The 12,971-nt window shown below is 40.3% G+C and overlaps 1 protein-coding gene across 50 annotated transcripts in view; it reads right to left on the bottom strand.

The window, feature by feature from the left end:
- Window positions 1-12,971, bottom strand: part of MAP4K4 (mitogen-activated protein kinase kinase kinase kinase 4) — a 195,561-nt gene that overhangs the window by 102,695 nt on the left and 79,895 nt on the right. For all 50 annotated transcript variants that reach the window (XM_082747104.1, XM_082747118.1, XM_082747114.1 and 47 more), the window contains exon 3: window positions 7,748-7,804. In XM_082747104.1, coding sequence (XP_082603230.1) covers window positions 7,748-7,804 — 57 coding nt within the window. The remainder of the gene's footprint in view (window positions 1-7,747; window positions 7,805-12,971) is intronic.

Below are 12,971 nucleotides of genomic sequence, written 5' to 3'. Positions count from 1 at the left end.
TCTACACTTGCCCAGCCAGTAGATCTTCTTTATCACTTTAGATGAATTCTAGTATCTAATAAATTTTTTATAAAAAGAAAATATTAGAAATAGCATAATCCTTACCCTGACACATTTGTATAAGGGCATTTATTTATCTTATGCTATGCCAGGTATTCTCAATTGGAGTGATATCATCCCCCTCCCTGACAGGGAAGAAAAGTAGGTTTGGGAGGTGGAGGGAAAAAAACATCACTTTTTATGTATAGTGCATAAAGATATACATACAGGACATGAACAGATACACAGACATTTTAAATTTCATAAGGAGTTATTAGGAAAAAATATCTTCAAAGGCTTCTTAGGGAGCTGATAATGAAAATAAGGCTCAGAAATACTGCTATATTTTTTGAGGATACAGTAGAATTACCAGTTCTCAAAATCAGTAATAATTTTTAATTAAATCAAAATTAAACCAATGTAAGAGTTTTTCTTCAAGGACTTGTACCAATATTAAAATAATAACAACAAGAAGAAGAAGAGGTACACCTTGTACAACCTGTGATCTTTATCTATAAAAAAACTGACTAAGGAAAACATTCCGAATTAGGAACTGCAATCTAAGATGAAGATTACTTAAATTAAGTTAGGAGTTATCAAAGGTAAGAAAATGTCAGAGAGGAAATTTGGCATCCCAGTTTCTCTCTTGGTAGCAAAAACAGAGAAGGAAGTTTTTGTTTTGTTTTGTTTTGTTTTTTTAAAAAGGGAGGGGTGCCTGGGTGGCTCAGTGGGTTAAGGCCTCTGCCTTTGGTCATGATCCCAGGGTCCTGGGATCAAGCCTCGCATTGGGCTCTCTCCTCGACGGGGAGCCTGCTTCCTCCCCTCTCTCTCTCTGCTTGCCTCTCTGCCTACTTGTGATCTCTTTCTGTCAAATAAATAAAAATCTTAAAAAAAAAAAAAAAGAGAGAGAGAGAGAGAAAAGAAAGGTTAAAAAAAAAAAAAAAAAAAAAACAGAAACCAAAGAAAGAAAGACTATCTGAGGCAGGGGTCGGGGGAGGCGGAGGAGGACACACAACTGCCATCAAAGCTGACAGCTGCACATGGTCTCAAGGATACACAACCATCTTCTCCTGACAGCCCTCAAAGATGCTGAGTGAGTGGGCCAGAGCCATGGACAGGCACTTGCTGGACAAAGTGTCAGCAGATGCCTGAAATGGAAGAGGCCAGTACCAAGCTATAAGGCCTGCAGCATTTAACTGGACTCCGAAGAATAATAGGATGGAACAATAGGTCACACAATCGACAGAGATCTCTCCCCCCTTTCCTTTTGTTCTTATTTTTAGTCTAGACAAGAACAACACATTCATTACATTTTGCTCCCCTTCAACTGAAAAGAGATGAAACTGTGAAGCCTGACAGGGCCTTGCTTTGTCACTAGAGTAAGAATGTTCTGCTCCCTACCATCAGAGCATAGACTCCTTGAGAACAAGAAATTTGTCCCCCTTCTCTTCCATGGACCTAGCTCAGGTGGTGCTCAAACACTGCTCTACCAGATGTGATCTATATTACTTAGCATTGGGCCTCTCTGTGACTCCTGCCTCTCCAATCTGATGATGGGCATAGGCTAGGTTTTTACCAACTGTCCCAGGCAATGACATGTTTTTACATAACTTTTATTCTTCCAATCCTAGGAACATAGTGCAAGGAATATGAAGGGTACTCAATAAAATGTGCTGGCTGGCTTCCTGCACCCCAACGAGCATCAGACCTAGCATCTTCCTTTCCTCCAAGGAATATGCCATGATTACCAACCACAAACATTTTGATCCTAAGACTAAAAAAAAGTCTGCTCTGGCTGATCTGCTAAAAACAAACTTGAGAAAGGAGAAAATTGGTCAAGACTAATCCAATCTTTAAGGTCCAGATCAAATCTACTTAGAACCTAATGTTTGAAACTGTTAACACTTTCAAAGGCTCATCAATGGAAAATCAAAGATCGGGATTCTAATCCCTGTAATCTAACTGGCAATGTATTCCTGCGCAAGAGGTACCAGTGTCTCTGAGCTAGAATTCTTCACTCGTAGATATGAGGCTTTTTCCCCTAAGGTTCCATTAAAATAGGGGTTTTTAAACTTGAATGTACAGCAGAGTCCCCAGAAGGGCTTGTTATAAACCAGACTGCTGGGCCCTAGACCCAACCCAGAATTTCTGATGCAGCAGTCTGGGTGGAACCTGAGACACTGCATTTCTAACAGGTTCCTGGGTACTCACTGGTGCAGATCCAGAAACTATACTTTGAGAATCTGCTACTTTAACCCCATCCCATGCAGGAGGGCCAAGTGGAGGAAAGACTACGGGACTGGCCAGAAGACTGGAGTGGAACTCTCTATTCTGTGGTGATGAACTGCAGTAAAACATCATTCCACAGAGCACCACTTCATCTCAGTTTGACATGAAACACCGCATACTAAATTTGCCTTTGTTCTCTCTGCAACACCCCAAAAAACGTTTAGCCCTACGTAGCCCAAAGCAATGACAAACACAAATCAGGGCATTGCGGTACAACTACTTGTACCAGAAAACGTTTAAGTACTCAAAACCAAAGGAGTCCTGTGAAAAAGCATGGATTAGCTCCCATAGCCAGATGAGGCACAATTTGATTAAATAAGTCGTAACACCTTTCACTGATGGGCACACATTGAATACAATTGCCCATGTCTACACCAACATCCAGAAGAAGAGAGAAAACAAAGAATGGTGGAAATAGGTAAGGAAATTCTTCTTTATAGACCAATGCTTACTAATATAGAGAACAGAAACGAAAAGTCATTATTTCACTGCAATAACTAAATCAGGGAAGGATCACCAAATGAATGCCAAAACAGTTAGTTAAAAAGTTGTTGGTGAACAGAATATTCACACAGTGCCAAAGTACTGCCCTGGAGATTATTTACAAAATGCAAAGCTAACAGTGCATCCTGAGAGAGGAGAGCTCTGGCAGCTCCCTCTTTAATAGAAGATTGAACTTGGACTTGGCTTCACTAATAGACAACTAGAAGGGCTGTACCTCCTGATGTGATGCAATGGGAGGGATCTAATACCACGAATGAGGCATTCTTGCCAATACACACACACACACACACACAGAGTCTAACCAATGCTCCCAACCCAATTTCCAGTTTTCAGGAAATGTAGGAGGGACCAGTTAAAGCACAACATAAGGAAACAGGCAAATCCAGTATGTGGGATATTTTACAAAACAACTGGGTACATTCTTCCAAAAGTCAATTTCTTAAAAAATGAAAGAGCAGAGAAGAAAAAGAAAAGAATGGGAGGGGCCAGGAGGACACAGAGGAACTGATCTAGACAAAAAGTGAGTCAAAAGATAACCAAATGTAATACACAAACCCTGGCACTTTCGAGGATATCTGAATACAGACTGAACATCAGACGAAAGTCTGTAAGCATTAATTAATTCTTTTAAGATGGTATTATGATTATGTGGAAGACCGTATTTTAAGAGAAGCACACTCATACAAGTGCAGGGTCATGATGGTGCTACAACAATACCCATACAACATATACACAAAATGTTAGCAACTGTTGAATCTAAGCAAAGGATGTTCATTCCTTCAACAGTTCTGTAATTATGAACATTTTCATAGTAAAAAATTGGGGGGAAATTATTAAAATGAAAACATTAAATATAATTCTCAGAGATAAATCTTACTCTGAGAGCTTTTGGTCCCCAAGTTGGTCTGGCTAATTGACTTTCCTACCTTCTAGAGCATTAACTCAAAGTAATGGGATATCCCAAAACTGTAAGAAACGAACTATTAGCCCCTCACATTAAGACACAAGGACTAAAAGGAAGGAGCTTATCAAGAATTCAAACAATCACTTAAAGTTTCCCTGAAAACACATCAAAAACATATATACACACGACTGCACATCCAACTGGGGAAATCTGAACAAGCCCTATGGACTGTATCAGCGCCAAGTGCTGGTGGCCTGCCCTGTTCTGAAGCCAGGCTGGCAGATGTTGCATAAGGGCGTGGGCTTGTTTGCTGTAATTGAACATCAGAGTACAGATCAAATCTTTCACTTGTAAGAACAACTGCTTGCTTGCCTGATCTTGGGCAAAGGCCTTAGTTATGAAGATTTTAGAAAGAAAACTGGGTGCTGGTACGTGAGACCCCATCCCCCATATAATTCTCTACAAATTCTTTGAATCTATAATTATTTCAAAAACAAAAGCACCACATTATAGATCTCATGTCCGGTTTTCTCCAGTTTGAACGTATCCTTAACCTGCTCCTTACTCTTTCCCACAACCAATCTGATAAATGACAAGCTTTCTTTAAAAAGAGCTCTTCACAATCCTAAAGATAGTCAATTCTTAAAATTGTGAAAGTCGGAGAAGATATACAGAGATCTCTACATCTCTTGCAAATAAATGCCTCCAGTCTAGACTCCTCACTTCCCTACGTAGTACCTTTACTTCATCCCAGGTGAAATACGAATTTTCAGCTGGCTCCGTTTTCCAGGATCACAAAATCATGTATATGTACAAAAGTGATGAGGACTCAGTGCAGCCAGCCTACAGCACATTCATTCAGGAATGCCAACAGCTGACAGACAGCTGAGGAGAAGAGCAGCCACGCCATTTACCTCCCCATGTCTGCTGCTTTTCTGGCCTTCTGAGCCTGAGAAATAACTAGTAGGCTGGTAACTGCCTCTCAATTTCACTTGAGGAAGAGGCTCAAGAATCAGGACACGTCCATGATTTTTCCCCCTCGGAATAAGCATTCATACTTTTTGTTCCTGAGAAGAAACTGAGTAGAATTCAGGAACTATACAGAATCCTCCTCTCATCAATAGGACCATTCCAACAGCCTCTTCTGCTGGAGCTGAAACCAGAAACATCACCTACAATTTTCCCCTCATGCCACAATGCTCCCAAATCCCCCTTAGGGCAATACCTAAAACTTGACAAGAGCAGGGAGATCCTTGATGTGAGGGGTGGCAAGGTAATGTTTTCTAGGGTGCCAGCTGCCGGATACCTTCTTTCCATAACTGATAATTGCTCTGAGCCCTGACCATGCCCCAAGCTGTTGCACAGAGGTCACTCTATAGAGAGGTCACTGTATGAAAACAACACACAAGAAACATTATTGAGAGGCCAAATGGTAAACGGCTGATTGGGTTTGTGTTTGTTCTGAAGACTCACCATCTGGTTATCATTTTACCTGAACACATGGGCTTTGCATAATTATTTTTAAAGGAGTCCTGAAAATGCATTTGTCCAACAGTGCCTGATTTTGCAGGCAATTCCTTGCCTTGCCTTGTATACCTTTTGTATACAACTCAACAAACGTGGAATACAAAAGCATCTATCACACGCATAGATATATATTTCATAGCTATGCTCATATATGACTAGTATATAAACCAAAACACCAACAGTGATTATTGCAACGTGGCACTATAAAGATTTAATTTTTAAAAATATTTTCCTATATTTTACGCTTTTTTTAAAGCTGCGATTATATACTTCAAAGCTACCATCAGAGCCGGGCTTAAGGGAAGAGGGTTGCTCTGGAGAAGACAAACCTCATTCAGATTCCATTTGAGATGTGGAAGGGAGCACAGCCTGGCTGGTGACAAAAGCTCTTTAAGCCAGGGCAGCACAGGCTGAAGTGAGAAAAGAAATGCAACTCTCAGGGCACCTGGGTGGCTCAGTTGGTTAAGCGTCTGACTCTTGATTTGGGCTCCAGTCATGGTCATGGTCCCAGGGTCATGGGATCAAGCTCTGCAGTGACTCCACACTCAGCAGGGAGTCTGCTTGAGGTTCTCTCAACCTCCATACTCCCTTTCCACCCCCGCCCCACCCCACTCACCTGTGCACTCATACTCTCCCTCTTTCTCTCAATCCATCAGTCAAGAAGGAAAGAGGAAAAAAAAAATATGTAACTCTCAGAACTTCCAAATGCTTCATAAAATCCCTAAAGCTTACATTCAGAATGATGCCCAGTCTGCTAACAAACAAGTCAAGAAGTGTGTCAATAAATGCCAAAGAACACAGGCTCCAGCTACACCTTTTCCCACCGTGGCACCAGCACCATGCCCAGTGGCAAGAATGGAGGCTTGAGAGGAAGGTGCCATCCATCATTCCATTCACAGAGGGCACTTCAGAAATAACTTAACTATTGTATTTAAATCACAATTAAAATTTTGGTTCTTCACCACTCTTTAAAATAATCTTAAAAATAATATTTAACTGGAAAGCATCCAATTTCCTCAAGCTGTACACCAAGATAGGCTCACTATAAAATAACAGAAGAGTCCTTTACCACAGTAGAATACAAGAAACTTTAGGCCACTCAACAAAGCAATGGATACCTTTTCATTATAAAGTCTCCAGTATTCTCTCTGGCAGAAAAAAAGAGAGCTGCCATCTCATAAAATGTCCCATCTTCAAATATCTGTAAGAAGTTCTATAATTTGTCCCATAGTCCACAGGTAACAATGTTTTCTAATTCTTACTAACACACTGGAGATGAGCATGTTCTTAAAGACCAAGGAGAGAAAAGGACGGAGGAAGAAACTACTCTAAAATGCTCAACTGCACACCTGATGGTTTAGCCATTATTTCCCTAGACCAACCCCAGAAGTGGGGAAACTATAGCTTGATATAAAGATAACCCAAATCAGGGCGACCGGGTGGCTCAGGCAGCTAAGTGTCCAACTACTGATTTTGGCTTAGGTCATGATCTCAGGGTCGTAAGATCAAGCCCCTATTTGAGATTCTCACCCTCTCCCTCTGCCCCCTCCCCTGGTCCCTGCACACGTGTCCTCGCATGCATGCTCTCTCTCTCAAAAAGAAGTAAAAATAAATTTTAAAAAAGATATCCTAGATCCCCATGGCTGCTACCTAACTCTCTCTAGAATCTGTGATAGATCATGGTAAATCTTATTCATAACTAGGCAAGTCAAAAGAAACCAAGAGAATGATTAAGTAAGATTTCAGATAAAAATAATTTAAAGTAAATTAAATTACAGTCCATGGTCCTTTTTAAAAAGTCTAAGTATGGACTTGAGCATGTATGTACACTCACAGGAACATATACACTTACTTTTGTGTAAATTAATCTCTCCTTTTTCCCATCTAAAGCTACAGAGTAAATCCTCATGTGACCATTTCAAGAACTATTTTTTGCTACTAAATTTTGCCAACAATCTGCTCAGCATTCTTACAGATGTTTCTGTTTTCAAACCTCTGGGAACTTGGCTGGGTCTGTTTTCTTTCCCCATGTTAAAAATAAAAGAAATGGCCCAAATGTGGCCTAATACCCTAGAGAAGCTTTTCCCCACCCCACAGCCCTCTATCTCCCTATTCATGTGACCTCCACGATCCCTTCTCAAATCTTTTCTTTTGCATTAGAGAAGATGTTTCCAATTATGGCCCATTAAGCTGCCAAGGATGACATCACTCAGTTTTTTGTTTTTGTTTTTGGGTGTTTTTTTTTTGTTTTTACTTAAAGAAAATGCTACTGATTCCTAGTTACTTGGGGACCATCTGCAACAATTTAAGCCAACTAGTCTGCTGGACCTTATGAACCCGCCATGTCACCAGGGTGGGGGGGAGGGGTTTGTTCAAGATCAATGCTACAAACAGAACAATACCATTACACTAGGGGTTGGAGGGACAAGAGGATCTTGCTTTTATAGAAGGATTTCTTTAAAATTATTTGCGACCCAACCTTACCTCAGTGACATCCATAACTTTGATGGCTGCCAGCTGACCTGTTTTAACATGTCGACCCTGAAAAACAGAAAAAGGAAGAAAATTGGCACCACTGTTTTTCCGTGATCATTAGAAAAGAATGGTTGAAGTTTCAATAAATCATTACATGTATCATTTCTTTTGTATTTTTTTACCAAAGTAATGATGAAATAGTCCCATGACCTCCAGTACAACAATATGGGTTGTAATGCCAATGAACTCCACTTAATAAACAAAAGAAGTGATAGAGCCAATGAGTTTTGATAAAGTATCAATTCCTTTCTTCTCAGGTTCAATTTATCTATCATTACCTCTCAACCTAAGCAACTTAAATAATATTTTCTTCTACACATCAACTCAATCACGTTTTCTTTCTTAACATTCTACATGAATGAAATGACCCAAAAAAGCCTCTTAATCTTTATTTTCAGAAATGGATAGTAGCCATTTTTCCCTAGTGTACTCCTAAGACTCATTACTCGATTTTACAAAAAAGTTACCTGAGAGTCTTCTTTGAAGCTTTCCTGCAGTTCCAAGATAGGGAAGTTGGGAGAATAATTACCCAGAATAAGGAAGTGTAAAAGAGATAGGGATGGTGCAGTGATAGTCTAACTCCTGACCTAGGACCTAAAACTATTATTTATATCCCTGGGCAATTCAAACCAATGTCAAGTCAATCTCACACTCAGATGAACAGGACTAGTTTTAATTCCTGTCAGCTCTGTGTCCCTCCATCCACTCTTTGCAGTGTTCTGCTAGCCATTTCTCAGGTGAGTAACACAGAGCTATCCATCTCCTGAGCTTGATGTACTTCAGGACTTTGTGGACAAGAGTCTTTTCTCAACAAATGTAAAACAGAAAGAACATCCCCATAGCTTCCAAGAGCCTGCCTCTCTTGTGGTCTCATGTTGAATAGTTACGAACTTTAGGACTTGAAACCTGAGGAAAGCTCTCCATTTAGTATGGAAAGCTTACCCATGAACTCAAGTTACATCTTGGACAAAACAACTCCATGAAAATGACACTGTATTACAATTACAATTACATCTCAATTGTATAAGGTCACAGTGATAGGGAGTCCTGCAATGGACCAGGAGTTCACCAGCAGGAACTATACAACAATGTAACATACAGGTAACCAGGACAAATAAAATCCACAGGCCAGGAATCTCATTGCAACTCTCACCCACCCACAGACACCACCCCCACCCCCACAAAGCGAATTACCTTCCTGGCCTTCAAAAGTGCATCCATGCAAGTAGGGGGCACCACCTCCCACAACACACACACCTGCAGTTTAGACAGTCTCAAATTCTGAGGCAAGCAGGCTGGCTCCACATTGGTCCACGGCTCAAGGTACTGCCTCCTGCCCTGTCAGCTATTTCCCAGCTACCATTCCACATGCACACACGCTTTTCCATCAGTCAGTCTCCTCAGATCTGAACTGTCCTCTCAACTGTGGCTTCAGTACTCCATCACCACACCATCCCCAACATCGTCACACAGCCTGCTTAACAGTCTGGCACCCTTCCTGTATTCACAGCTGAGTAATCCACAGTCCTGCAAGAAAATGCTGCCCTGTATCTATGTTCCCATACAGCGCACAAAATGATCTAAGAAGCCATTCGACCTCTACAGAAGCCCCACCCCAGAGATGCAGAGTAGAACACAACGGTGTGTCATGAAAGTGGTAATTTATGAACATTATATGGTCTCCCATATCTCTGATTCCACTGCCATTTTTTTTAACTACCTGTCTGTCCAAGACTTAGTATCTTTTGATAATATGCATTCCTGAATCACTTATTTAAAATTTTTGCCTATGTGTGTTTTGGATCTGTAACGTCAGCCTTTTTGGAAACTGAGCTGTCCATGTCATGGGCATTGGCAGGATCCCAAAGCTAAAGGACAGTGACACAGAGCATGGACTCCAGCATCAACACTGTGTCCACACTTCCTGTCCCCTTGGCCTGCATAAGGTAACATAACAGTGCCTCAACCTCCTGTCTAAGAGGGGAACAGTGGTGCCCACTTCACATGTTTATCATGAAAAATAACAAAGATGCAAAGAACAGTGTAGTACACATGAGTGGTAAATAAAATAATAAATACGGTAATAAAATACAATTGGACTTTGTTTCCCTAAATTGAAGACAGAAAATTAATTTATTAGCATAGTATCAAAACAACTCCCATGACCAATTGGTTAACACAATCATGAAGCCAAATTATGATTTCCTTAAATCCAAGAACAAAAAGGAAAACTTAATGGAACAAAGTATTAAGTAACCTTCCGGTGCTTTCTATATAAGGGACACAAAGATCATCTATCTCCTTAGCACCCAACGAAGCCCTCAAAACTAGTAACACATACCTGATTACTCTTCCTGCAGTGGGGTTATTTCCAAATTACTAAAGCAAACTTCTTGCTGACAGAATCAAAGGATGAAAGAAAATGTCACAAGAATTGCCCCCCAGCTTTTGTTCTTTAAAGGGGTAAATAGCACTGTGCTGGCAATGTGTTAGGTGAGGTGTGGGGGAGGGGAAGGTCTTCTGAGTACCTGATAATTTAGGATCCTTACAGATTAAGAAAATCCATGGGCCTATGGAAAAAAAAACACTCCAGATATTTATGTAATGTAGAAGTATTTCCCTCTGTGCCTGAACTCAAGACCACAGGATTATTCTCAGAACTTAGGGTTTCATAGTGGCATAAAAGCTTAGAGTTGTGAATTCATTCAGTACTTGCTTTACACAGAACGTGAGTTTCCCTTACTAAGGGATTGGAGAATCAGGACCTAACAACTAATCAATTATTTTTGTGTCCAGAGGGTGGACCATGCAAAGGCACTAGCCTTCACTAATGCATGCCAGGTCTTCCAAAATTAGGTCCATTTTAAATTTAAATTTAAATTTAAATCAGGAAACAAAGAATTCTGTCTCCCACTTTTATAAGAAATAAGACAACATAATAAAAGAAATGAATTTGGGATTCTGGCAGAGTTAGGCTTTCATTTCTCTGCTACCACTTCATTACTGTAAATTTCCTTGAGAAAGCTTCCTAGGATTATTGTAGGATTCCAATGTTCTTTTTAGAATAAGAAGGCTAGAAAAAAAATGCATAAAGTACATGAAGCTCTGGCCATCATATCTGGCATATAATGGGCTCTAAGATAAGAGATCCACTCCCACCAGAGGCCTATGCTAATGCTTTCTCTTTAATTCCCCTTGCAACTACCATAACCCCAGTCAATTTAAGTCCATTTCTCAATTTTTTAAAAGATTTTATTTATTTATTTGACAGAGAGAGATCACAAGTAGGCAGAGAGGCAGGCAGAGAGAAAGAGGAGGAAGCAGGCTCCCTGCTGAGCAGAGAGCCTGATGCGGGACTCGATCCCAGGACCCTGAGATCATGACCTGAGCCAAAAGCAGCGGCTTAACCCACTGAGCCACCCAGGCGCCCCATCCATTTCTCATTTTTAAAGGGCATGGCCAATAGGGGGAAAGGCAGTAGGATACTAAAGTAATGTACTTCCCTAATTATTTTTTTAAAAAGAAACAAAAAGAAAACCTCCAAATCAGAAAAAGAAATAATAATCTATCTACTCAGATGCATCATCTTTGCAAAAAAGAACCAAAATGGTGAGCAAACAGACTGAGGAGAAAAACTACAGCTGGGACTGAAATGCACCAAACATCTATATGTGTGTAATTGTGTGCAAAGGAGATCATATGAAGAGTGGTTGAGAGGCTAAAAGTCTGTCTGTAATTTACTCAACACTACCCCAGAGAGAACATAGTAAAGGTTCCTTCATCTAGGGGTGGGTTATAAGCTTAAGTCTACAAAAGCCAAGTGTCCCCAGCCATCAGGGAGGCCCTGCCCATGCTCCCATGGCATCACTTTAGAGCTGTAACGAATGGACCCTCAGTAGCACATGAAGAGAAAATACACATAATCATAACCAACTGCATTGTGCTAGGGACTCACGGATATAAGCAAAGGCATGATTTCACTGAAGTCTGAGGCTACACATCTAGACTATTATCATTCCACTCTGACCTCTACACCATCTCTTAAAGGCTGCTTCATGAAGTTTGCTCCCTACAGATGACCAATATGACCACCAGAGTCTGGATCCAGCATGTTCTGTCACTGAAATGCTTAGCCTGTGCATGGAGAGGTTTGCAAATTAATATTAATAGGACCTTTCTTTCTACCATATCATCCACTTTCAGAACATGCCAGTATATTATTTGGTCAGCACTAAATACACATAGCTAACATCCATTTATGAACTTGATTCTCTTGGCCTTTTACCTCATTTCCTGGACATGATGTCCCATCCAGTGTTATAAAATGCCAGAAGGGAGAGTCTAAAGGCCCCTGGCTTTTTATATGAGGTAACATGTGAACATCAATGCACTTACAAGTCATCAAATGAGGAAAACCCCCAAATACCATTCATAACTATGACACCTAGAAATTTTTTTGAAGGCCAGCAAAACAGGCCATTATCCTATTCTACAGATGAAGAATGCTGAGGTGAATGCTATTAAGTTATCTGCCCATGTATAATGGCAGCAGGATTGTCTTTCCACAATAATTTATAAAATGCAAGCGACGGGCTCCTACCATTTCTATCAACTTGTCAAATTCCTGCTTTGAGGTCCTTTGTTTTTAAAGAAATAGCTTAAATTATTTCCCCTCAATGCCCTTAAAGGGTTACCAAGATTTGGAATTAAAATCATTGCTGCAATAAATATTATTTGACACAAAGTCAGATTGGCCCACACTAACCAGAATTGTCCCCTTTAGGAAAAGAACCTCTGCAACATTTGATTTTTGGTTTTTAAATGAATGTTTAAAATGTTTTTAAATGAATGAAATGAATGTTTCTTTTTTAGAAAGGAAAACTCAAACTATTCATGGCAGATGTTCAATCTAAGGAGAAGCCTAATTTCTAACTCTCCTTCATGTTTATTAAAAGAGTCAGAACTGATACCCTGCATCTGCAAATATGCATTAATTTATGTACATGTTATAAGAGAAAACACACACACAAAACATGGTTTTAAAATGCAGGGCACTGTGGCAGCCTGTCTGTCTGCCTCTAAAAGCCTGTCCCTAATCCACAAAGAGGAGCCTAGTGGTGGAAGAAACAACATTCAACGGAAGCTTTTAAATCCCAAGAGGAAAAAGAAGGCA

Source organism: Mustela nivalis, assembly GCF_964662115.1.
Source record: "Mustela nivalis genome assembly, chromosome: 8".
Taxonomy (NCBI): domain Eukaryota; kingdom Metazoa; phylum Chordata; class Mammalia; order Carnivora; family Mustelidae; genus Mustela; species Mustela nivalis.
Note: the sequence above shows the minus strand (reverse complement) of the source record. Positions and strands in the feature narration are given on the sequence as shown.